The 27,770-nt window shown below is 42.7% G+C and overlaps 1 protein-coding gene across 1 annotated transcript in view; it reads right to left on the reverse strand.

The window, feature by feature from the left end:
• The window catches only part of slc4a8 (solute carrier family 4 member 8), a 61,822-nt gene extending 37,253 nt beyond the window's left edge, over window positions 1-24,569 (reverse strand). The window contains exon 1 of the mRNA XM_023996687.2: window positions 24,117-24,569. Coding sequence (XP_023852455.1) covers window positions 24,117-24,161 — 45 coding nt within the window. The 5' untranslated portion in view covers window positions 24,162-24,569. The remainder of the gene's footprint in view (window positions 1-24,116) is intronic.
• Between the last annotated feature and the right edge of the window lie 3,201 nt (window positions 24,570-27,770).

The following is a 27,770-nucleotide window of genomic DNA, read 5'->3' on the forward strand; positions in this document are numbered from 1 at the left end:
CTTTAGTCGCCAGTCATTTACCACCAGTCATCCTTAGTCCGGCAGATCATTACACCAGTCATCCTTTAGTCCGGCAGTCATTTACACCAGTCATCCTTTAGTCGGCAGTCATTTACACCAGCCATCCCTTTAGTCCGGTAGTCATTTACACCAGTCATCCTTTAGTCCGGAGTCATTTACACCAGTCATCCTTTAGTCCGGCAGTCATTTACACCAGTCATCCTTTAGTCCGGCAGTCATTTACGCCAGTCATCCTTTAGTCCGGCAGTCATTTACACCAGTCATCCTTTAGTCCGGCAGTCATTTACACCAGTATCCTTTAGTCCAGCAGTCATTTACACCAGTCATCCTTTAGTCCGGCAGTCATTTACACCAGTCTTCCTTTAGTCCGATTGACTTGACTAAACACAAGCCCCAGACAGAGAGTCTGGTCCAGTACAGTCTGGCAATCTCTTCCTTCCAAGCCTCTGTCTAACGAGTTTGTTTCGCTGTAGACTTGACATGAGGTTTAAAGCCACTGAGGTGAGAGAAAAGAAGGGATGAGTGAGTGTGTGCGTGCGTGCGTCCGGAGCTGGGGTCAAGTGATAACAAGTATACTCAGGTTTTATTTAGCCAGAGCAGGGTGCTAGAGCCAAGAACATGGGTGTGATTGTGGGTTGTGTGTCAGGGGGATTGAAATCGCAGACACATACTAGAATGTGTGTACAAAGACACACACGCTTCTCACCCTCTAACGGCCAACCTCATTCCTGTTAACACTCTCCCCCGGTGAGCCAATTCAGAGCAGCGCCACATCAACCAGTCACATTGCAGCTTCACGAGCCAATCACCTTCGCTGCCATTGTGCCCACCGGCCAATGAGACTGCTCCGATTGTAGCTGGCGTAGACAATGCCACTTTCATCAACTCTATAGATTACATTCCCTTACTGCACATATCTTCCTTCATTATTCAACAGAGACACTGAGACACCGTCCCTTTCAGGTGAGAGATAGCCGTGTTCATTAACTGTAAGCAGTCATCCAGGTCTTGTGCCCATTTCCTGACACTCTTTGTGAAAAGAAGAACGTATCGGCCAAGTGTATGAACACACACACACACACAAACACACACACACCACACACACCAACCACACCACACAACACACACACACACCACACACACACACACACAACACACACACACACACACACACACACATCTTGTACAGCTAATCTTGTGAGGACACACAATTCAGTCCCTAACCCTAATTCTAGCTCCTAACCCTAAAACTAACCCTAGCTCCTGGGGTGGCAGGTAGCCTAGTGGTTAGAGCGTTGGACCAGAACCGAAAGGTTGCTGGATCGAATCCTCGAGCTGACAATGTAAAAATCTGTCGTTCTGCCCCTGAGCAAGGCAGTTAACCCACTGTTCCCCGGGCGCCGAAGACGTAGATTAAGGCAGCCCCCCGCACCTCTCTGATTCAGAGGTTGGTTAAATGCGGAAGAAACATTTCAGTTGAAAGGCATTCAGTTGTACAACTGACTAGGTATCCCCTTAACCATTAAGGTAATTTTAACCTTAAACCCCCTAGAAATAGCATTTGAGCTTGTGGGGACCAAACAAAATTTCCCCAATTTGTCAAATTTTGGTTTGTTTATTATTATTGTGGGGTCTTTAACACATCCACACACCCAGATGATGTGACCTCTGCTTTAGTCATTGTCTTGAAGATTCTGTACAAGTTGTTTTAGAGATCTGGGACACTGCACTATAAATACAGCAGTTGGGAGCGGGGGAGTGATGTAGTATTGGTTGATGTGAGTGGTGTGCTCGTGGGAAAGTGATCTGTTTGGACCTAATGCTCAGAGCTCAGCATGTTTACCAGGAGTACTCGATCTGTAATCTGCAGCATCTTCAACAGAGCTGTTTAACTGAACACACATGCAGAAGTAATGTGTTGCTGCCATGCTATGTTGTTGTCTTAGGTCTCTCTTAATGTATTGTTGTGGTGTCTCTCTTGTTGTGATCTGTATTTTGGCCTATATTTTAATATTTTTTTTGTATTTTTAATCCCGGCCCCCGTCCCCGCAGGAGGCCTTTTACCTTTTGGTAGGCCGTCATTGTAAATAAGAATTTGTTCTTAACTGACTTGCCTAGTTAAATAAATGTTAAATAAACTCAAAAATAAATAAAAAGCAGGCCTCATGTACTTGGTGTTAAGTCTACAGTGTGGGTGGGGGTCATTTCTGATGAATTCCCACTCTGACCATTACTCTTCCAAAGTAATGCAACCTTTACCAACCTTTGACCAAGCAGTAGGGATTAACAGTAAAGATTAAATAAAGCTCTCCTCATGCATATGGATGGATGCTTCCACCCACTTGATATGGATATCAGTGTGTGAATGCGTGTTCCCGTGTGTGTGAATGTGTGCGTGCGTGTACACTTTAGTGTTGCACTATATACCGGTACCATGGTAATATCACAGTACCAAAACGTTATGATACTTATGATACTAAGATTTATGAATACCATAGTACTGTTTCATATAATACTACTGAATTATCCGTCCTACCGATCAAAAGAACCACAAAACAGTAATGAGAGTTTCATGTATTATTGTTCTGCTTACTGCCACAATGACATGTCAATCATTATGTAAGGTTTAATCAATGAGGGGCTATGAGTTCTCTGGAAAATAATGCATGATGCGGAAGTTGTGTGCCACGATGCACAGCGGAGACACATTTTCCCTGTGGTCTCTCGATACTACCTGGTATCGTATCCTGATACTTGGCCTGGTATAGTGTCGTTAATAAAATGTTGGCATCGTGACAACCCTAGTACACTTCAGTCAGTGCCTGGAGGGGGTAAAACAATAAGCAGTGTGTGCGGTAAGCGTGTGTGTGTTAGTTAGACAACTACATAAGGATATGATTGGGAAACTGTGGCATCTATCTATTCACTAAGGGGCCGATTCCGACCCGAGTTAAGTGTACATAAATGGAACGCAATTCCCTTTTTATACACTTTTCTCTCTATCCGTATTCTGACCTTGAACTTAAGCATGGGAATAGCAAGCTATTCACCTGCTATTCGTTCAGGGTGGAGATCTAAGAAATGAAGGTGTGGCGGAGGTGTGTCTACAGATACGCTATATTCTGACCTTGACTTAATTCCCTAATAATTCCACCTTTACGCAAGAGGATATCATGAATAAGGTCGAGCGAACCTGCCGGTTCCAAGTGGAAAAAGCACCTACTTTCTTTTTTCCGATAAAAATAACAGCATTCTTCATGCACTGTAATGTATAAATTGATAAGAGCTAGGTAAATGAGTAATCTGATAGGAGAAGGGGATTGTAAATACACAAAGCAATTATTTTAGATGATTTCCCCTTTTCCACAGGGAACTAGGCTATAAATAGCTGTGCCGTTATTCAGAATTTAAATTGTATGCCCTCATAATTTGAATGGATAAAATTTGGAGACCAAAGCTATAGGCTTCTAGGGCTGAACGCGCTTTACAATGTTTTAATTATATACCCAGGCTTTTCTCTGTTTTATTTTACAATTTGTATCATGTTAACCCACTGGAGTCGATTGACGCACAAATTCTAAGTAACATAATAAATAAGAAAATCAGTCAGTTTAATCTAGAGGTATCTGTTTTTTGCATTGGATGCGTCTCAAACCACCTATTTTGGGGGTCCTAAAATTCTAAATCAAATAGCTAAATGATCCATAGTATGACCATCTTAAAACAATTCCATATGTCAGTTTAGAACCCCCCCCCCCCSRCCCCCGRCKSRKKAKCCCACATACATGTATAACTGTCACTTTAGTGTTAGTTTTGCTTCAATTTGTATCTTACATTTTGCATCATTCCATTCCGTTTACATTTCTTTCCTCTGTAGGGTCCGTTTAGTTGTTTCTGGGGATCGCTAGCATTAGTGGAACATATTAGGCATGTAGCCTATTTGAATCATTATGGAACTCAGACCACATGTAGCAGGTTAAACCTGGAGCCTGGCACAGGGTTCACAATGACTGGACCGTTGTCATACAGTTCCATGATTAGTGAGGATTAGAGTAGATTTATAGCATTATTGTTCAAAACGTATTGTACACGTTTTTCCACTTTCCAATATTTCTTGGATTGAACTTGAATATGACAACATTCAGGATGAAGCAAACCACTGTATTTTTATTTCATCAATATATTTTGTGTGTAAAGGCTCTCCAAAGCTGATTTTTAATGATTCATACATAAATTTCCTAACCCTAAAATGTGCCTAAGCTTCCCGAGTGGCGCAGCGGTCTAAGATACTGCATTGCAGTGCTTGAGGCGTCACTACAGACCCGGATTCGATCCCAGGCTGTGTCACACCCGGCTGTGACCGGGAGACCCATGAGACGGAGCACAATTGGCCAGCCGGGATTTCCTTGTCCCATCGCGCTCTAGCGACTCCTTGTGGCAGCCGGGCACCTGCAAGCTGACTTTGGTTGCCAGGTGGACGGTGTTTCCTCTAACACACTGGTGCAGCTGGCTTCCAGGTTAAGCAAGCAGTGTGTCAAAATGCAGTGCAGCTTGGCTGGGTTGTGTTTCGGAGGACATATGGCTCTTGACCTTCGCCTCTCCCGAGTCCGTAGGGGAGTGCAGCGATGGGACAAGACTGTAGCTACCAATTGTGGAGAAAAGGGGGTAAAAGTACCAACAACAAAAATATACAGTGCCTTCAGAAAGTATTCAGACCCCTTGACTTTTTCCACATTTTGTTACGTTACAGCCTTATTCAGAAATGTATTAAATAAATAAAAATCCTCAGCAATCTATACACAATACCCCATAATGACAAAGCAAAAACAGGTTTTTAGACATTTTTGCAAATGTATTAAAACCTGAAATACCTTATTTACATAAGTATTCAGACCCTTTGCTATGAGACTCGAAATTGAGCTCAGGTGCATCCTGTTTCCATTGATCATCCTTGAGATGTTTCTACAACTGGATTGGAGTCCACCTGTGGTAAATTCAATTGATTGGACATGATTTAAAAGGCACACATCTGTCTATATAAGGTCCCACAGTTGACAGTGCATGTCAGAGCAAAAACCAAGCCATGAGGTCGAAGGAACTGTCCATAGAGCTCCGAGACAGGGTTGTGTCGAGGCACAGATCTGGGGAAGGGTACGAAAAGATTTCTGCAGCATTGAAGGTCCCGAAGAACACAGTGGCCTCCATCATTCTTAAATGGAAGAAGTTTGGAACCACAAAGACTCTTCCTAGAGCTGTCCACCAGGCCAAACTGAGCAATTGGGGAGAAGGGCCTTGGTCACGGAGGTGACCAAGAACCCGATGGTCACTCTGACAGAGCTCTAGAGTTCCTCTGTGGAGATGGGAGAAACTTCCAGAAGGACAACCATCTATCTCTGCAGCAGCTCACCAATCAGGTCTTTATGGTAGAGTGGCCAGACGGAATCCACTCCTCAGTAAAAGGCACATGACAACCTGCTTGGAGGGCACCCAAAGACTCTCAGACCATGAGAAACAAGATTCACTGGTCTGATGAAACCAAGATTGAACTCTTGGGCCTGAATGTCAAGTGTCACGTCTGGAGGAAACCTGGCACCATCCCGACGGTGAAGCATGGTGGTGGCAGCATCATGCTGTGGGGAAGTTTTTCAGCGACAGGGACTGGGAGACTAGTCAGGATCGAGGCAAAGGTGAAGGGAGAAAAGTACAGAGCGATCCTTGATGAAAACCTGCTCCAGAGCACTCAGGATCTCAGACTGGGGTGAAAGTTCACCCTCCAACAGGACAACAACCCTAAGCACACAGCCAAGACAACGCAGGAGTGGCTTCGGGACAAGTCTCTGAATGTCCTTGAGTGGCCCAACAACAGCCCAGACTTGAACCCAATCGAACATCTCTGGAGAGACCTGAAAATAGCTTTGCAGCTACGCTCCCCATCCAACCTGACAGAGCTTGAGAGGACCTGCAGAGAAGAATGGGAGAAACTCCCCAAATACAGGTGTGCCAAGCTTGTAGCATCATACCCAAGAAGACTCAAGGCTGTTAACGCTGCCAAAGGAGCTTCAAAAAGTACTGAGTAAAGGGTCTGAAAACTTATGTAAAAGTCATATTTCAGTTGTTTATTTTTTATAAATTAGTAAACATTTCTAAAAACAAGTTCTTGCTTTGTCATTATGGGCTATTGTGTGTAGATTGATGAGGGGGAAAAACTATTTTAATAAATTTTAGAATAAGGCTGCAACGTAACAAAATGTGGAAAAAGTCAAGGAGTCTGAATACTTTCCGAAAGCACTGTATATAAAAAAAATATATAAAAAAAATGTTTTACCTAAATAATCTACCAGTTGGTGTTGAAACGGAGACAATAAATGTACTGAAAACCCTATTGAATGAAAAATCTGTTGGCCAACAAGTGGGAGGGTTTTCAGCGGTTGAATTAAATGTATTTAGTGCCTGCAAGGGGACCGCGCCTGCAAAGCCCGTTACGCACCTGCATAAGGTAAGTCTGAATACCAACTACTGAGAAGTGCATAGGAAAGGCATGCGTAGAAAAAGCATATATTTTAAGTCGAAATCTGGCCCTAAGGCCTGTGCATGTCATTGACCCTATAGGTCGTCATCAATAAAACGTCACAATAATGTGCAGAGCTTTTGACTTGCCTGCTGGGGGGAAAGAAGACTCCCAGCTTCACTAAAACCATTGACAACTGCGTGCAGTTTTCAAAGGACTGTTATATAAATGTTAACTATTTGGTTGTAATAGCATCACCTCTTGAAGAGCGTAGTCAGAATGACAAATTTCCGATTATTCCATGCAAAACAATTGTGCACATTTTGCTCTATCATCAGAGTTATAGAACAAGTAACTGCACGCTTTTCACAATCAGTAAACATCAACTGATCATGTCATTTCAGATACATGAGGGTAGCCTCGTGATATTGCACAATATCGGCCACCATTAATTGGATATTTGAGTTTTATAAAATAAAAGTTACCTATACCTGACAAGTATGAGTGGTTTACGTTAATTTCCCTTCCTTTGTGGGCTCTGCCTGTCAAGCAGCAGAAGGGTGCATTTGCAGATGCACTGTTAGCTGATCATGTTTACTTTGCAACCTACTAGTAGAAACGTTGTACAGTTGGCTACACATATAGTGGTAAGTAGACCTAATGTACTGTTTTCTTCAACCTATGTAGGCCTACCTAGCGAAGTTACCTAACATCCCCTTTTCCACATTGTTTTGAAGAGTGTTACAGTAGCTACACTCTTAGAAAAAAGGGTTCCAAAGGGGTTATTCGGCTGTCCCCATAAGAGCACCTTTTTTGGTTCCAGGTCGAACCCGTTTCAGTTCCATGTAGAACCCGATGGGGAAAGAGTTCTACATGGAAGCCAAAAATGTTCTAGCTGGAACCAAAAACGTTCTAACTGGAACCAAAAAGGGTTCTTCAAAGGGTTCTAGATAGCACCTTTTTGTCTAAGAGTGTAGCTACATGCCAAATGGATGGGCTACCCTCACATATCTGAAATTACAGGTGGGGGTCTCCTTGCGCCCCAGTAGGCAAATCAAACGCTGTGCACTGTATTGTGACGTTTTAAGGACCTATACTGTACTGGATCTGAGGGTTCAAATCTGGTTTCAGATCAAGGGAATGCTGCTCTTATATTTCAATATCATTGTTACAATGTTGCAGCAACCTTTCAGAAGTGTTATTAGATGGCTCAGAGGACATAAAATAAAAATCTATGTATGATACAGTTATAGAAGTGTGTGTGTGTGGTATGTGTACCTTTTCTATGTTATTACTGGCGAATCCCAGTCAATATTGTTGACCTTAGCCGGAGACAGACCGTCAAACCGACACACACATGCACGCACACACAAACCCATCAAAGAGCATGACAAAGGAAAATCCCCCACTCAACCAGAGGAGCTAGGTCAGGATGTTCTACTAACACATTTCCACACAGAACTCCATTCAGCAGTACAATCACAAACTGAGTCTGTTCTAACAAACAAGCCATTAACCTTTGACATATTCTGTCACAATGTCTCAAAGTTTAACTGTTCAATCAACTGAAAAGAAAAAGAAAGAATTCAAAAACAAGGGTGTGGTTCCACTGGTCCAAGACAGCTAATGCTTCTGCATCTACGGCCAGGGCTGCACTGGAATTGTAATTTTGTGTGTATGTGCAGGCATGTGTGTGTGTGGGGTCTGCAGCAACACTGCAGACCCTAAATCATAGGCATAAACTAATCATGGTTTGGCTGTTCTGACACACCCTTGATGGATCATCACAAACCTGGACCAGGGCCAGTCTGTCATCATCTGGCACAGTGTGTGTGTGTGTGTGTGTGTGTATGTGTGTGTGTGTGTGTATGTGTGTGTGTGCGTGCGTGCATGTGTATGACCGGGACACTGGAGCCAAAGGACCGGTGCAAACATGAAAATGTCCTGCTGTTTTATCGCTTTCAAAGCGGAATTCAAACTGCTAAATAAAAGGCCTAGCTCAAATCAGAGTATATATCACTGTTCAAGCACTTAATAACTCAACAGAGGTCAAAACTGTAACTGAAATATCTCTTGCCACCATTCGACTGTTCAGTCTATCAAAAACATTTAATCAAAAGGTCCATAGTCTTTGAGATAGTCACTGGGCTGGAGACCAACCGAACGCAATAGAGCTCTGAGGCTGTGTTAATACATGCAGCCCAATTCTGATCTTTAGACCAATTAATTGCTTTGGCCAAAAGACCAATTAGTGGTAAAAAAATAATAACATTATTGGGCTGCCTGTGTAAACGCAGCCTGACTGCAGCAAGGTGTGCTGCTTAAACAGGGCATGGCCCAAATTGGAGTGGCTGCAGCTGGTACCTTCTCGGGATTAACATGGATAACCGGCATCCCGGGACCGCCCTGGGAACACTGTTCACATTTCCTGAAAAAATTTAATGACAAGCCCCGGGAAATTACAACATTTTCCCCCAATGTCGCACTAATGCAGTTCCACAGCAGTAGATGATCAACTAATACAATAGCACATAATCAAATAGTTTGTCGTATCGAAGCCTTTAGCCTAGCGTATTTACTTCACACAAAGTCACCATAAATCCAAAGCACACACATAATTGACACTGCTGGACAGCACAACCGACCCGAATGTAGTTAATAAACCCTACAGGAAACCCCTAGAGTACAGCCTAGAAAAGAACGCGTGCCTCTTTGCGTTGTCAATGTGACTCTTCAGATAATCACAAATTTGGTAGGCCTATGCACAATTCACTACATAGTCATCTCTGTCACAGACATGAAGTATGTTAACAATTCAGAGACTTGAGGGAAAACTATATCTTCTCCTGTCCTAGAGCCTAGGTTATTTTCCTGTCTGGCCCCAATCTCACTGAAACCCAGTATGCTGACTCCTGTCTCGCATGAAAATTCCTAACTTTATTCTGTAATCCATAGGTTGCATTATGAAAGCACGTCTCTCGCCTAAGTATGTCAAAATACCGCTATAACATGTTCCCCGCTTCTCTGCGCTGTCTCGTATTGCTGCCCATATGAGAGCTTCGGTAGAGAATGTGTGATCAACAAACGGTATGAGAGAAGATATGGATATTTTGGTCTGGGTTAAGATACCATGATATTGCAACTACTTCCACTCTTCATCTCCCTGTTATTCATGAGTTGATCTACTATCTGCATAATTGTCAACTCGATTTTGCCAAATATAGGAGATATTCTGTCATTCGTTGAAGGAGGTTATCTAGCAAGCTTAGCAACTTTTGTAATTTAACTTTTGATTGACTGCCATTACAAAGTTTGTATGATTCGACAACGCTATACTCAGGGTGCACTCTGTGCGTCCTGAACGCTCTCTGTGTCGAGATAGCCTACTGCTGAAAAGCGCTGAATGAGTTGAGGAACATGAACTGCCTGTTTCGCAATTCACAACTATGTCATTAGCGATCAAAGATAGTTACTCTATCACTATTAAATATCAGATTCACTTTCTCTGAAATCTTTACATAGTGGTGCAACCAAGCCTACAAGGTGGTGCAAAGCCCCTCTGATTGGCCTGGCATAGTGTCACGCCCTGACCTTAGAGATCCTTTTTATGTCTCTATTTTGGTTTGATCAGAGCGTGAGTTGGGGTGGGTATTCTATGTTCTATGTTGTGTATTTCTTTGTGTTTGGCTGGGTGTGGTTCTCAATCAGAGGAAGCTGTCTATCGTTGTCTCTGATTGAGAACCATACTTAGGTAGCCCTTTTTTCCACCTGTCTTTGTGGGAAGTTGACTTTGTTTAGGGCACATAGCCTTTGAGCTTCACGGTTTGTTTTTGTAGTGTTTATTGTTTTTTTCCGGCGTCATTTTGGTTATTAAAAAGAAAATGTACGCTCACCACGCTGCACCTTTGTCCTCTCCTTTCAAGCCGTGACACATAGTGACGATATCTTGGTTTAAACGCTTTAAATGGGCACTTCTGATTTTTGCAGTACTTCCGGGACTCTCTGGATAAATTGGAATATTCCCGGTATTGAAACTTGGTTGATTTTCGGGAAAATATGAATCCCTATTAGTGCCTTCCTCTGCTGCAGCCAGGATCCCTTATGTGAACTGCATGCATCAATACTTTCCTTGAATGAGATGATTCAACCTTCCTTCAGCACATCACTGCCTATCTCCAGCCTTCTATTGTGTGGTTGGTGTGTGTGTGTGTGTGTGTGTGTGTGTGTGTGTGTGTGTGTGTGTGTGTGTGTGTGTGTGTGTGTGTGGTGTGTGTGTTGTGTGTGGCTGTGTGGTGTGTGTGTGTGTGTGTGTGTGTGTGTGTGTGTGCCATTATCTGCAATGCGTATCAAATTGACATGGCATCAGAGTAAATACATAGAACATTGATTTCTCCTGTGCTCTGTCCAATTCAACACAGGGGCAATGTATCGACCCATTTAGAGAAGGCACTTTAGAACCATTCTTGTTCCGCCAGCTAGCCTTAGAGTTGTGAGCTGTGATACATGAGAGTGGGGATGAGGGTGAGCGAGGGTGAGGGGTTGAGGAGGGAGACAGTCCCTGTCCCTGTAAGCTCCAACTCTTTAGCAGACCTGTTCTATCAGTTTCCACCCCCTGGCCTAACCCCTTGATGGTGGCATAATTCATCACAACAGAAACCCCACCATAAACAGGACAGAGGACAGCTGGGCCCACTCCCCCTCACCTCAAGGAGAGGGCTGTTTCACTTATCCTTCAGAGGTCTGGCAGGTTCACCTTCACTGGAGTTCCCTCACTTTCAGTTCAACATTTATCACACAAACAGGTCTTAATAGTTGACCACTGTCATTTTTAGCTGTAGTTTGACGAGTTAAAAAAAGTTACAGTATTGAAAGTAAAGTATAATTTTTCATTATCCTACATATTTCATCTAAAGTGTATTTTCAAGCTTCCAATCACAGTTTTATATAACTAGTCTCCAGATTAAGATAAGACACAGACTATGTTTTTCAAGGGAAAACCAAGACTCAGAGACCATTCTTACCTTGTGAAGTCAAATCTTACAAAAGAAAAACAGATCTGTACCTGCGCTGTAAGGTATAGCACCTTTCCCTCAGCTTAGAGTCAACACAATGCACATACACAGGTCATGCAGACACACCTGTTGTGTCAGTACCCCCTACACCTCCCTGGCGAGAGTTAACTGAAATGGTTGACTTGGTGCTGATGCTTAGCCATCCTTCGTTTTTCCACTCCACCTCACCCTCTCCCTGTCAATGTTGAGCCACAGGGAGTTATTTCCATGACTAGGCAGTTCCATCTCCCTAGACACCTCTTCCTCTCACTGTTAGACAAATACACTGAGTATTACATGGAACTATTAGAAAATACAGAAAGACTGGGTGAGTGAGGGAATTGTTGCAATGCTAAATGAATGTGTGGCTCAGTTGGTAAGAGAGTTGTGCTAGCAACGCCAGGACTGTGGGTTCAATTCCTGCTGGAATCACTAAAATGTATGAACTCCCTGTACTGTAAATTGCATTAGATAAAAGCTGAATGGCATATATAGAATTCCTTCATTAATGATGGACGGACCTTGAGTTGGAAAAAACATGAAGAGTACCAAGTGCACAGAAAAATGGAATTGGTAGAAATAATGTATTTAGGGCTCAATAAACCTGGTGGTTAAGAGGAAAGAGTTGATAAAGAGTCTCAGTGATCTCTTTCACAATGGCTCTATAGTCAGACTTCATTTACCACTGGTATATTAAAATGGTGTTGATTAATCTCAGTCTCTGTCCTCTCTCATTCTCCTCTCTCCTTCCATCTACTGTATAAACACATGCACACACCCTTCCTCTAATTCTCTCTCCTTTACCCTTCTAACACACACACACACACTCACTCCCCTATTCTGTTCGATGTGGTGGCGGTGCTGTCTTATCAGGCAGTGCAGCTGTGGCTGGTGAATGAGGGCTGTCTGTGGGACTCAGCTCAGGTTGCAGGCTCTATAATCAGCTCTATTAGGAGGACTGGAACTGCAGCTAGGATACAGCTTTCTCCCTCTCACTCTCTCTCTCTCTGTCTGTCTCTCTCTCTCTCTCTCTCTCTCTCTCTCCTCTCTCTTCTCTCTCTCTCTCTCTCTCTCTCTCTCTCTCTCTCTCTCTCTCTCTCTCTCTCTTCTCTCTCTCTCTCTCTCTCTCTCTCTCTCTCTCTCTCTCTCTCTCTCTCTCTCTCTCTCTCTCTCTCTCTCTCTCTCTTCTCTCTCTCTGTTTCATTCTGTTGAGTGCAAATGAAGAATGGTGAAGGGGACCTGTTTCCTGCTTTTAGCTTGTAACCCTTGATTCAATCAATACAGGAAGTGATTGGTGGGTACACAAAAAGCTGTGCATAACATACATTTAGAGAATGCATGGATATACAATGACTTTAGTTGTTTTATAGGGCTAAGGTTTCCCTGACCAATGTGACCTGAAGGGACAAACTGTGATCACATGCTGAGGAAAAACTCCCGGCCCCATACATAGGATCACTAGCTAGTGAACTGAGTTAGCCTTTCCCTCCTGCAGTATTTATGCTTCTCAGGGTGAACGGGATGTATCATTCACACAGTTCATTAGTACTGGTGGTAAAATAGAATTCTCACCTTAACCGCAGAGCAATGCAGGTATTGGTGTTGTTTTAACAGGTTAATGGCTCAAACCAATCACCACTCTAGTTTACCGTTAGGTACTATTTTAATTAAAAATAACACACAGCCACTTAAGGTGCTACTCCTCTGCTATCACCTAGGTACTAACTCTATGTGTGTGTGTGTGTGTGTGTGTGTGTGTGTGTGTGTGTGTGTGTGTGTGTGTGTGTGTGTGTGTGTGTGTGTGTGTGTGTGTGTGTGTGTGTGTGTGTGTGTGTGTGTGTGTGTGTGTGTGTGTGTGTGTGTTGCTGTGCTGTGTGTGTGTGTGTGTGTGTGTGTGTGTGTGTGTGTGTGTGGCAAATGATCGGTGTCTTGCGGCCTCCCTCCCCTAGCAACCACTCTCTCTCTCTCCCTCTCTCCTTCTTTCTCTTTATTGGCATTGGCTTTATTGGCATGGGAAACATATGTTAACATTGCCAAAGCAAGTGAAGTAGATAATAAACAAAAATGAAATAAACAATCAAAATAACAGTAAACATTACACTCAAAGCAGTTCCAAAAGAATAAAGACATTTCAAATGTCATATTATGTCTATATACGGTGTTGTAATGATGTGCAAATAGTTAAAGTACAAAAGGGAAAATAAATAAACATAAATATGGGTTGTATTTACAATAGTGTTTGTTCTTCACTGGTTGCCCCTTTTCTTGTGGCAACAGATCACACATTTTGCTGCTGTGATGGCACACTGTGGTATTTCACCCAGTAGATATCTAAGTTTATCAAAATTGGGTTTGCTTTCGAATTCTTTGTGGATCTGTGTCATCTGAAGGAAATATGTGTCTCTAATATGGTCATACATTGGGCAGGAGTTAAGGAAGTGCAGCTCAGTTTCCACTTCATTTTGTGGGAAATGTGCACATAGCATGTCTTCTCTTGAGACCCAGGTCTGCCTACGGCGGCCTTTCTCAATAGCAAGGCTATGCTCACTGAGTCTGTACATAGTACATATGTACAGACATAGTCAAAGCTTTGCCAAATAGCATTCTAGTTTGCTCAGTTTTTTTGTTAATTCTTTCCAATGTGTCAAGTAATTATCTTTTTGTTTTCTCGTGATTTGGTTGGGTCTAATTGTGTTGCTGTCCTAGGGCTCTGTGGGGTCTGTTTGTGTTTGTGAACAGAGCCCCAGGACCAGCTTGCTTAGGGGACTCTTCTCCAGGTTCATCTCTCTGTAGGTGATGGCTTTGTTATGGAAGGTCTGGGAATCACTTCCTTTTAGGTGGCTGTAGAATTTAATGGCTCTTTTCTAGATTTTGATAATTAGGTCTGCATCTCACACTGAGAAGACCTCTGTTTGACCTTTCTGTTACCTAGTAACAGTACATCAAAACACAACCACATACTTGTACAGACACACACAGCTGTCTCACCCAAAGCATCTGTCTAATTTAGCTCTGATCTCAAGGCTGGGAGGTATTTCTCCTCCAGGAGGATGAATACATGTGAAATATGTCTTGTGAATAAAATCCTACTTGTACAGTGAGCTACTATGTGTCTCTGTGTCTCTTTTTCGTTCTTGATGATTTGGAGGTTTTTTATGGAAATAGAAAATGCTTTCATTGGATGTAACAAGTTTACAATCTGGTGGAATATCCCAAAGAGTTGAGTTGGCTATCAACATTAGTTGGATTTCATCCACAAAAGCATACATTTGGTGGAAGCAGTGTAATCTAGGCCAGTAGTAGGATGCTGTTCAGTTTTTGTATAAAGGTTGTAGTATTTTAAACATTTTAGAAGGCCTATTGTCTACTTGTAGCATCCTTTTTTTTTACCTTTCTGTTCCTAAATAAATATCCTTCATTTTGGAAGACTCTGTCAGTCCATTTTAAGTGCACACAGCCAGGCCAGCATTGTCACAAGTAAGATAAATACATACTGATGTAGAATCTTAATTTGATCACCCTGTTGCAGGAGAAATTTCATTGCAAAACTTGTAGTGTATTTGAGGTTTAAAAAGTCTTCTGAAGTTTGTCATTTCCAATTTGATACATTTACAAAAAATGTATCAAGCCCTACAAAAATGTCCATTAATTATAATCCAAATAATAATTCACATTTAATTATTATTATTTTCCTGCTATAGCAAACTGGCTAAAATTAAGATCCTACATATGTACAAGACACAGTTTACAATCCAACACATTTAATCCCCAATTGCCCTGGCTGTACAGAGTGATCAATGAACAAACAGCACAATACCCAACAGTCAGTCAGCTCCATGGAGAGAGTAACTGTCCTGGGAGCCCCGCCTAAAGGGATGTTGAGGGCAGAATATGTTTTGTGACTAGAGGGAGTACAGCTATGACAGGAAGTGACTTTCCATACCAGGGTAGGAGTGTATTATAGGTAACCCTAACCATTTTCCTAACCTTAACCTAAGTCTCCTAACCTGCCACATTAATTATCCTAAGCTGCTGCGTAAATTCTTCTAACCTGCTTTGGAAAAGTAACTTCCGGTCATAGCTGTACTTCCTCTAGTCAGAACCCAGAATGTGTCCCTTAGCTCTGTGCTATGAGGCTGTCTTTAAAGGGATGGTGCTCTATGGTGGACCTAATGAGGCCTGAGAAGCAGGGGAATAACTACCACAGCACATCACACTCACTTTCTCCACCACACAGACCCCTCTCCTAATTGCTATCACACTGCCAACGAGTTATCAATGGGAGAAAGTATTTCAATACAGTTCTATTGTATTGTGGAAAGAAAGTGTACCCAAAAGCTTAATGAGAGATGGGAGTGTATTTTGAAAGCCTGTTTGTATGTCCCGAAAATAAATTCTCAGATCAATGCAGACACAGAGTTCGCCTTTATATTTTTCTGGATAGTCACTCATTGGAGTGTCCTGGGGTAAGGAATGTTTTTCGTTTTTTTCTATTGTATTGTACTTGTATAATAAACAGCATAACTTGTCATTTCCGTGGACAAGTGTAAATAAAAGGTGGCTTAACTAGTATCTTGATGTTGTTTCTAACTGTATTACTGGAAAATAATTAAATCAGCCAAGTCTGAATGAACATTGAAGATCTGAGACCCACTCCAATTTGTATACCGCCCCACAGATCCATAGACAATGTAATCTCAATTGCACTCCACATTGCCCTCACCCACCTAGATAAGAGGAATACCAATGTGAGAATGCTGTTAATTGACTACAACTCAGCTCAGCGTTCAACACCATTGTCCCCTCCAAGCTTGTCAATAAACTTAGGACCCTGGGACTGAACACCTTGCTCTGAAACTGTGTCCTGGACTTCCTGACGGGCTGACCCCAGGTGGTGAGGGTAGGCAACATCACCTCCGCCACCCTGACCTTTAACACGGGTGCCCCACAGGGGAGTGTGCTTAGTCCCCTCCTGTACTACCTGTTTACCCACGACTGCGTGGTGATGCACAACTCCAACACTATCATCAAGTTTGCTAACGACACAACGGTGGTAAGCCTGACGATTAGACAGCCTACAGGGAGGAGGTCAATGACCTGGTAGTGTGGTGCCAGGACAACAACCATCCACATTGACAGGTGTAATGGTCCTGTGTGTAGCTGGTGTAGAGAGTCAGGCGCAGGACAGCAGATATGAGTAATCAACGTACTTTACTCAAAATATACAAAATACAAAGCAATATAGCGAGCCCACAATACGGACCGATGTACAATGAACAATCACTCACAAACAAACATGGGAAACAGAGGGTTAAATAATAAACAAGTAATTGGGTGAGTGAAACCAGGTGTGTAAGACAAAGACAAAACAAATGGAAAATGAAAAGTGGATCGGCGGTGGCTAGAAGGCCGGTGACGTCGACCGCCGAATGCCACCCGAACTAGGAGAGGGACCGACTTCAGCGGAAGTCGTGACAACAGGGCTGCAGTAGAGCGGGTTGAGAGCTTTAAGTTCCTCAGTGTACAAATCACTAAGGACTTAAAATCTTCCATTCACATGAGCACAGTCGTGAAGAAGGCGCGACAGCGCATCATGCCCCTCAGGAAGTTGAAAAGGTTTGGCATGGGCCCTCAAATCCTCAAAAAGTTCAACTGCTGCACCATTGAGAGCATCTTGACTGGCTGCATCACTTCCTGGTATGGCAACAGCACCACCCTCGATCGCATGGTGCTACAGACGGTGGTGCGGACAGCCCAGTACATCACTGGGGCTGAGCTCCCAGCCACCCAAGCCATAGGCTGTTCTCTCTGCTTACGCATGGCAAGCGGTACCGGTGCATCAAGTGAGACACCAACAGACTTCTGAACAGCTTCTATCCCGAGCCATAACACAGCTAAATAGCTAACAGAATGACTACAAGGACTTTCTGAGTTGACCCTTGTATTTCTTTTTCTGCACTGTCTCTATGCACACTCACAGAACTCTACACACTCACGCACACTGACACTCCAACACACACATAACATCCACACACACATACAATAATCATTTACGCTGCTGCTACTCCTGTTTATCATATATCCTGATGCTTAGTCACCTTACCTCTGCTCTATACATATCTACCTCTATCACTCCAGTATCCCTCCCTGCACATTGTAAAACGGTCTTGGAACTGACCCTGTATATAGCTTCTGACTTTCTTGTCTTCTTCTTATTTCTTATTTTTATTTCTCATGTGATTTTGTAATACCTTAAGTTGATTACTGCATTGTTGGGTTTGAAGCTTGCAAGAAAGGCATTTCACTGTACTTGTGCATGTTACATTAACACTTGAAACTTGAAGTGCTCTATCTCAGAGCAATAATGAATGACCACAGCAGACCCACTGTGCAAAGACGTCAGTGCAACGTCTAGTTTTGATTTACATTTGATTTAGTTGTCAACTAACGTGAATTCACCATGTCATTGGATTTAGATCAAAAGTTGGGTGAAAAAAAGACTAAATGCCCTAACGTTGATTACTTTTTTCAAATCCAATCTGTTTTCATGTTGATTCAACATCCTTTTTTGGTTGAAATGACATGGAAACAATGTTGATTCAACCAGTTTGTGCCTAAGGAAATAACCATTAACACTAACCGGGGACCAACGACTCAGCTGACCAAGGCAATAACCATTAACACTAACCGGGGACCAACGACTCAGCTGACCAAAGGCAATTCACATTAACACTAACCGGGGACCAACGACTCAGCTGACCAAGGCAATAACCATTAACACTAACCGGGGACCAACGACTCAGCTGACCAAGGCAATAACTATTAACACTAACCAGGGACCAATGACTCAGCTGACCAAGGCAATAYCTATTAACACTAACCAGGGACCAACGACTCAGCTGACCAAGGCAATAACCATTAACACTAACCGGGAACCAACAACTCAGCTGACCAAGGCAATAACCATTAACACTAACCAGGGACCAAGTAATAAGACCTAGTTCTCTTCAAACCTAACAACAAAACTAGGCTAGTTAATTGTGAAGATGCCAAATAGTGAACTTTCTGTGGTGGTGTTAGGCTAAGTAGTTTTTGTTCTCCTCAATATGATCACGAGTATTGCATCATAGGCTACTGATGTCATGTTAATCAGGCCTTTTGATTTGAACACATGGATTGTTTTAGTTTTGTAGGCTAGGCTACCTAATTTAATTATTTAATTCATGGATCAAGCCTTAGCAGTCATTCTGATCTCGTTTCCAATGATTAGTGCTGTAGTTTATTGTGTTGCTGTCCATCAGTTCTGAATTTGCGATACACCCGCAAGTCCATGTTTTTCTGTGCAATAGCCTTTTGATTTGATTTATATGTTACAGCACTTTGGTTTCACTAGTAATGGAAATGGAACCAATGATCTGTTTCTGTCTTAAGTCCTTTTTAAATAGGATAGATGGGCTATTTGGTCTACGCTATAGGTCGATGTGATAGTCTGCCTATAACCAGCCTGAGTAGGCCTATAACTCCATTCCTATTCTATTCAGAGTTTAGAGAAATTAAACAAATTGGAAATTAACTATTATCAGGCTGGTTGAAGTGATACATGTTGAATTCGGAAAAATCCATCCCCACTCGGCCCCGCCCTGTCTACTTAGCCAGTCACGAGCTGCTACTGTGTTGCGGTCGTGGCATACTGCATACTTTTAACTAAACGCGCCTCTGTTTCATGCAGCGCGCCAGAGCAGTTCTTCCACTGTCGGGAGAAATTGTCATATGCATATATGTTAATTGCATGCAAATAAAGGTTGCTTCGCTACCACACCAACAACGGAAGCACAATCATGGCCTCGGATTCGCGGGTGGTCGCGTTAGAACAGACCCAGGGTCTGTTTCTGTGGCGGCAGAAACGCTAAGGCTCATGTTTAGTGTAGTTTTTGGTGCTCTTTAAAACCAGCAAATTACGGTAAAAACACGACTTCTCAACACAAAGGCTGAAACATTCATAACCGATGGGCACTATACGAACATGCAAATTGTTTTGCCATCCTGGGAGAAACTGGAAGGTCTACGTTGCACAGTAATCCTAATATCGCTAACAGATCTCATGGTTTATTTTAGGAATGAGGAGACTCTTTATGATTCCTTAGTAAAAGGGAGTTATGAAATGTGAAGACACGTTACATTAGTTATCACATAAAACCAATCATATTCACTGTTTTAAACATGAACTTCCGCGCTGCACAGTTGTGTGAATCATCTGTCTTTTTAGTGCAATAAACTTTGTGGTTTCTTTAACACGAGAGGTTGCTGTTATGCCTGAATTCGACCCAAAACCAACGAGGAAGGCTGCAGTCTTGCGAGCGGTTGTATGAAACCAATCGGTACGTCAAGAAAAGCTCTCAACTGTGCCGGCCCACTCTTAATTTCTATTCAGTTCGACTCGCCATAAGTTTGGCGTCTGAACTGTGTGTAAGTCATGGTCACGGTTATAGGCCTAATAACCTCTCCTCCTACAGGCTACTTCTCTTTAAGTAGTCCACCACTCTCTCTCTTCCTCCCTCACTTTCCTAGAGTCCCCCTCTCCCTTTTCTACTTTCTCCACACTCTCTCCTTCCTCCTTTCAACTCAATTTCCACACTTCCTTCTCCCTCTTTACTTAAGCCTTCCTCTCCCTCTTCTCCTTTTTTCCACACTCTCTCTCTCCTCCTTTCTCACTCCCCCTCCCTCTCATTCTCCTCTCCTCTTCTCCATTCTCCCTCCAGCAGCACACTGACCTGACAGCAGTGCTACAGATCCTGACTCTGACAACTGGGCCTGTCACTTCCAGACGCGGCCCAGTGTGTGAGGGGGGCGGGGGCAGCAGGCCACAGAGGCTGCTGTTCCTCCTCCACATGGCTCATAGTGTAACTGTAACCACTCAGCCCCAGGCCTGGCCCCAGACACCTGCACTGCTACTACAGTACAGTCTAACACACTGCTGTACACTACAACTGACCTGACTCCGGAAGAATAGAGAAGGAGTTAGTTCCATAGGACACTAGGGATGGGAGAGGCTGATATCTAAGCCGTGAAAGAGAAGATGAGAGAGGGATTGGACAGATGGGGATAGAGAAAGGGGGATGACTGAGGTGAAGCGGTGGGGAGGTAAAGATGAGAGAAAAAGTGGTCTTAGTCAGGTTAAAAAGAGAGAGAGCAGAGAAAGGGGAGAGGAGAGGATGCATTCACTAGCATTGTTCAATGCCACTCATTTATTTGTGTCTCTCTCTAATTCTCTTTCTCTCTTTACCTTCCTCTTCCCTCCATCAGAACACTGTGGCCTTGGTGGGTTGTGTAGGTGAGAGAACGCAACAATGCAAATAGAGCTCATGCAGGGAGGGAAGGGTGTTGTATAATTACATGTGCATCATTCAGCTTCTTCTGTGACTTCCTTTGATTGAGGAGGCACTATATTACTAGCTGTGTGTGAGTGTGTGCGTGCGTGCGAGTTACCAGTGAGAAGGGATATCACCCACATAATTTATCACGCATGTGTTTCACCACAACTTATTTTTTTACAGCCTCTGTCACTAAAAGGACAATGCTGCCAGTGCTAACAAACAGATCATAACATAAACATTATAGTGGCTAGTTTTTCCCTCTCAAAGCAATTACTTACAGGTACATAATGGTCTGTCCAAACACAGAGATAAGATCAGAGCCTAATTAAAACTGTGAGATAAGCTGGACAGAACAACATTAAAGGGAGTTTGTCATCATGAAGGGGAGTTAAGGGATTAAGGGTTATCGCCATGGAAACATCCTAACTGAACCATAACTGAGTTATTATCTGCAACAAGGTAGTTTGTGAATGTACCCTTGTGGCTTGTCAGTGCCAGGTGTCCCTTATTGGAAATTAAAGGCATTGCCTAGAGTATAAAAGTTTGGCCTTCCTGTTCGGTCAGGGGATCCCTTACTATGGTAAATATGGGTATGTCTTGGGAGGACGGGAGTGATGACAATGGCGTAACCAAATTGAAGATGTGTAATTGTAAGAATGTGTCTACCGCAAGTGTGCCGGTCTCTATTGGTCCACAGTCTTTCTCTCATAGCATGCCTTAGGTTTGTGATTATTTTGTTTGCCAGAATCTAGGATCCATGTTGTATGCTACACTAATTAGTGAAAATGACTGCTCTAAACTGGATCTCTAAACACTGTGCTGTCAGCAGATATTGTGTGAAGCACAAAGACGTTAAAGATGTTGTTGCAGTCCAAGCGTCTATTGAGAATATCTTGTGGCGAACAAATATTATGTCTTTGTATATTCTAATAGTTATTCTCTTGTTCTGTCCTTGATTTTAAGAAACATTTGAGCTGTAGCCCTGAGGATTTCACCTCACAATACAACAATGTGGTGTACTGTACTATGGCTACATTAATAAGGCCTATCCATGTTACATACTTTTATTGATACTCAAGACTTGGGTTGAAATGGGTCAATGCCATTATAGAAATTCAGTAAGATTTTAGAAAAACGTGGCAGTGAAATCGCTGTCCTTTAACAACATTGTCATATATTTAGGGCTGGTCTGTTTTTGGCATTATCAGTCCTAGATTCCCTACTGTATGACACAGTACATGTGGTGACTCATCAGAACAAACAAAACTATTGAGGCATTATAGCTCCTTCACGCATGGCGATATCATAGCCTGATATTGCCTAGTTCTGTGCTAACTGGATTAGAGCTAATAGAGTAATGAAATAAAGCATTAACCTTATCAGAAGATGATATACAGACAGTGGTAATGGGTTCACTGGGAGGCTAGAGATCTGTAATGTATGGGTCCAGATGTCTCTGTCTGCCTCCCTCCCTTTCCGGTGCTATGCAGTAAAGCCATCAAATTATATTACCATTGTCTTCCCTTGACACCAGTCACTAGGTCTGCCCATGCTCAGTCCAGTCTAGATCCTCCCCAATCACTTTAACCTCAATACTTAGGCTACAATCGGGCTTAATCTAATATGAGACTTTTGGCTCTCTATCAGATCTGTGTATCAGAGCCTATGTATTTGAAGGACACTTACTGTCCAAATAATGCCCATTTGAACAACTTCAAGCACCATCAGACTAGTCTAGTCCAGTTGATAATCTTTGATTAGTTGTTCTGGCACCGGAATGGAATTTCAGAATTTTCTCCTATAATATATAAAAAAACACTTGAGTCTCCATACATCCCCGAGCAGTCAGCCAACCAATGACGACATAGGAGACTGTCATCCAGGTACTTTGCATAAATATTCATAACGTTATCCTATCTTAAACCCTGGTAAGGTACTATGTACACTTATTTCATTCATCACCCAGAGATGCTTCAGGGTACATTCATGAGCAGTCGCTGTATTTTGAACTGCCTGTATTGTCGGTTGACTATGGGTAAGATCAATCAAGTATTGAAAGCTGACGCTAATTATACTTTCTCTGTATCTTCTTAGAAACTATATCTAGCTCTATGGTCCCACCCCAATTAACACAATGGTGAAACTAAAGCTTAATTCGGAGCTCGGTTTCCTTCAACCGCCACGGATTACACATAGGATGGCGTCAAGGTCATTTGAGGGTAATTGAGAATATATTCGGGGAATGAGTAGAATATTATGAACACTTTAGCTACACTGAACATGTTAGATGTGTGTTGTAGGCTATCATTGAGGGTGAATGGTTGATGTTGTCTGATGCGGTTCTAAAAGGAGAAGTAGACCGAATGCTTCAATTGTTTTGGACAACCCATAGCCTAGGCTGCTGTAGGCTTCATACTCGATACATTGATCAAACTCAATATTCAAACAGTTTTAATAAGTGTCCGTTTTATATAGCCAAACAATGAACAAACATAGATATACACTAAGCCTCTATCCTTGTTTACACTTGCCTGCCTTGCCATGCCTGCCTTGCCATGCCTGCCTCGCGAGTGATTGCATGCATCTCCAACATTTTCCTTATTTCTGGCGATGCCAGACACATTTTAAAACATGCTTGAGGTTAAAGAAATATAACTCGTGAAAGATGGGTCCACACTAGGCAGTGTATTGCAATGTGATATGTCCATTGGGAATTGTGCCATTGCACGTGCCAGCAGTTTCCGAATAATAAAAACACTTCGTGCGCACTAACTCTGCTCCATCCTCACAGGATTGTAGCCTACTACAAAAATGCGTACCTGTTTTCAATTGAAGAGTGGCAAATTCATCTACATCTCAATCTGTTCACATTGAGATGTAATGACTAATTATGTTAATCTTCGTAACAAACTGGATGAAGCTGCCCTATAGGCAAACATGGCTATTGATCTTCCCACGTTTGGTAGCATAAGAGCGCGTCCAGATGCGTTCCGTTTTTCCTCTCCAGATAAAACCGTTATAACGGCATCGGTAACGTTCAGTTAACATTGTTATTTTAGGCTGATGTATAGATCTACGCTACTTTTATTCACTTGACTGTGCCATATTTTGATATTAAAATGTTCAATAAATAAGGGAGTGCACAAAGAAAGATGACAATACCTGGTAGCTCAAAATGCTCTCAGGGTCGTTGACTTCTGCGGGCATGGTAGTAGGGTCCGTGTATCGTCCTTTCAGTTGACGGGTGAGCTACTATACACGGAGTCAGAAGCTGAAGCTGATAGCCAAGACGGCTACAAGAAGAGACTCGCGGTGTTATCAGTCAATTCTTTGACAGATATTCATTGGTGACATTCCTTGCCAATTCTGACAGACATGGTGTGGGAAAACATGTTCCCAGTTGAGAGAGAATCGTAGAAACGCTGAAAATTCCACCTGTTCTGTTATTAGCGTTTTGACGTCCTGATGCGCGCGCTCCTCAAGCTTTCCTCCCTTTGGTCCCGGGCAAGGTTAGCGGTGGATGTAGCATCACTGCTTGTTCAGCCAATTATGAGAAGGCAGCAGAAAGACTGCGACGCATTGCTGTTGCCACCGAACTGATGACAAGATAAAGTCCCGTTTCAAGTTGCACATTCAGGGGGTAACAAAGTAGCCTATGTATCCATAATACTGGAGTAGATTGTTACAAAGTATACGGATTCATTGTCAGATGTTTTACATTATCATTTGAACTTGCAATGTATAGGCCTATGACGACAGCAATCATGGCATAGACCAGGGATGGGCGGCTGCGGGCCTGCGATTGCGGCTCCCCTTTTGAAGGCCCTCGGAACAATTTGGTTGTGCATCAGAAATGTTTTCTCTTTTGTCAGTCACTGATTAGTCAGTCAATTAGCCCATGTCAGCTAAACATTTTTAGTTTTCTAAGTTAGTTTCGCGGCCAGCTATCTAAAAGTATCATGGTCGAATTACCCGCTGGGGGTGCACCCATTGGATTTTATTAGTCAGTCTCACACAGATATCATATTAAAAACTCCAAACATTTCTTTCCACCCTATGGCAAAATGTAGAATCGCAGGAAATTGGCTGTAAAACAGCACATTTTCAACTCCGCCCCATGCCACTTGCACGAAATTTGTAATAAAATTGCAACATTTTCTCTACACCCGATGGCACAATTTGTTGAATTGCACAATTTATTTAAAACTTCCTTTCCGCTGTCAAGATGGTGACCACTAAAATGTTTTGCTCACAATGTGGGGAGTTGGGTACTGCAGACCTGCGAGCAACTGCGGCCCATCATGATGAGTTCAGATTTTTTGTGACCCCCGCCCCATCAAAGTTGCCCATCCCTGACTATAGCCTATATGATATTGCTATATACAGTACCAGTCAAAATTTTGGACACATCTAATCATTCCAGGGTTTTTCAATATTTTGACTATTTTCTACATTGTAGAATACTAGTGAAGACATCAACACTATTTAATAACACATATTTAAACAAAGGAGATGATCGTGGACTTCAGGAAACAGCAGAGGGAGCACCCCCCTATCCACATCAGTAGTGGGGAAGGTGGAAACTTTTAAGTTCCTCGGCGAACACATCGGCGAACACATGGACAAACTGAAATGGTCCACCCACACAGACAGCGTGGTGAAGGAGGCTGAAGAAATTGGTCTTGTCACCTAAAACACTCACAAACTTTTACAGATGCACAAACGAGAGCATCCTGTCGGGCTGTATCACCGCCTGGTACGGCAACTGCTCCGCCCACAACCGTAAGGATCTCCTGAGGGTAGTGAGGTCTGCACAACGCATCCCCGGGGGCAAACTACCTGCCCTCCAGGACACCTACACCACCCGATGTCACAGGAAGGCCAAAAAGATCATCAAGGACAACAACCACCCGAGCCACTGCCTGTTCACCCCGCTATTATCCAGAAGGCGAAGTCAGTACAGGTGCATCAAAGCTGGGACCGAGAGACTGATAAACAGCTTCTATCTCAAGGCCATCAGACTGTTAAACAGCCATCACTAACATTGAGTGGCTGCTGCCAACATACTGACTCAAATCTCTAGCCACTTAATAATTAAAAATTGGATGTAATAAATGTATCACTCGTCACTTTAAACAATGCCACTTTATATAATGTTTTCATACCCTACATTACTTATCTCATGTATATACTGTACTCTATACCTTCTACTGCATCTTGCCTATGCCGTTCGGCCATCGCTCATCCATATATTTATATGTACATATTCTTATTCATTCCTTTACACTTGTGTGTATAAGGTAGTTGTTGTGAAATTGTTAGATTACTTGTTAGATATTACTGCATGGTTGGAACTAGAAGCACAAGCATTTCGCTACACTCGCATTAACATCTGCTAACCATGTGTATGTGACCAATACAATTTGATTTGATTTGATTATGGAATCACATAGTAACCCAAAAAAATTCAAACAAATCAAAATATAGTTTATATTTGAGATTCTTCAATGTAGCCACCCTTTGCCTTGATGATATATTTGCACATTCTTGTCATTCTCTCAACCAGCTCCATGAGGTAGTCACCTGGAATGCATTTCAATTAACAGGTGTGCCTTGTTAAAAGTTAATTGTGGAATTTCTTTCCTTCAGAATGCGTTTGAGCGAATCAGTTGTGTTGTGACAAGGTAGGGGTGGTATAAAGAAGATAGCCGTATCAGGTAAAAGGCCAAGTTCATATTATGGCAAGAACAGCTCAAATAAGCAAAGGGAAAATACATTCCATCATTACTTTAAGAAATGAAGGTCAGTCAATCTGGAAGAACTTTGAAAATGTCTCCAAGTGTAGTCGCAAAAACCATCAAGCGCTATGATGAAACTGGCTCCCATGAGTACCGCCAAAGGAAAGGAAGACCCAGAGTTACCTCTGCTGCAGAGGATATGTTCATTAGAGTTACTAGCCTCAGAAATTGCAGCCCAAATAAATTGTCACGCCCTGACCTGAAAGAGCCTTTTTTATGTCTCTTTGGTCAGGGTGTGATTTGGGTGGGCATTCTATGTCCTTTATTTCTATGATTTGTGTTTCTATGTTTTTGCTGGGTATGGTTCTCAATCAGGGACAGCTGTCTATCGTTGTCTCTGATTGGGAATCATACTTAGGCAGCCCTGTTTCCCACCTGTGATTGTGGATAGTTGACTTTGTTAGTGGCACTATAGCCCTCGGAAGCTTCACGGTCGTTTATTTTGTTTCTTGTTTTGTTGGCGACATTCTATAATAAAGGGAAATGTACGCTTACCACGCTGCACTTTGGTCCACTTCTTTCGACGGCCGTGACATAAATGCTTCACAGAGTTCAAGTAACAGACACATCTCAACATCAACTGTTCAGAGGAGACTGCGTGATTCAGACCTTCATGGTCAAATTGCTGCAAAGAAACCACTACTAAAGGACACCAATAAGAAGAAGAGACTGGCTTGGGCCAAGAAACACGAGCAATGGACATTAGACCGGTGGAAATCTGTCCTTTGGTCTGATGAGTCCAAATCAGAGATTTTTGGTTCCAACCACTGTGTCTTTGTGAGATGCAGAGTAGGTGAATGATCTCCGCATGTGTGGTTCTCACCGTGAAGCATGGAGGAGGAGGTGTGATGGTGTGAGGGTGCATTGCTGGTGACACTGTCAGTGATGTATTTAGAATTCAAGACACACTTAACCAGCATGGCTACCACAGCATTCTGCAGTGAGATGCCATCCCATCTGGTTTGCGCTAAGTGGGACTATCATTTGTTTTTCAACATGACAATGACCCAACACACCT

The sequence above is a fragment of the Salvelinus sp. IW2-2015 genome, linkage group LG11, assembly GCF_002910315.2.
Source record: "Salvelinus sp. IW2-2015 linkage group LG11, ASM291031v2, whole genome shotgun sequence".
Taxonomy (NCBI): domain Eukaryota; kingdom Metazoa; phylum Chordata; class Actinopteri; order Salmoniformes; family Salmonidae; genus Salvelinus; species Salvelinus sp. IW2-2015.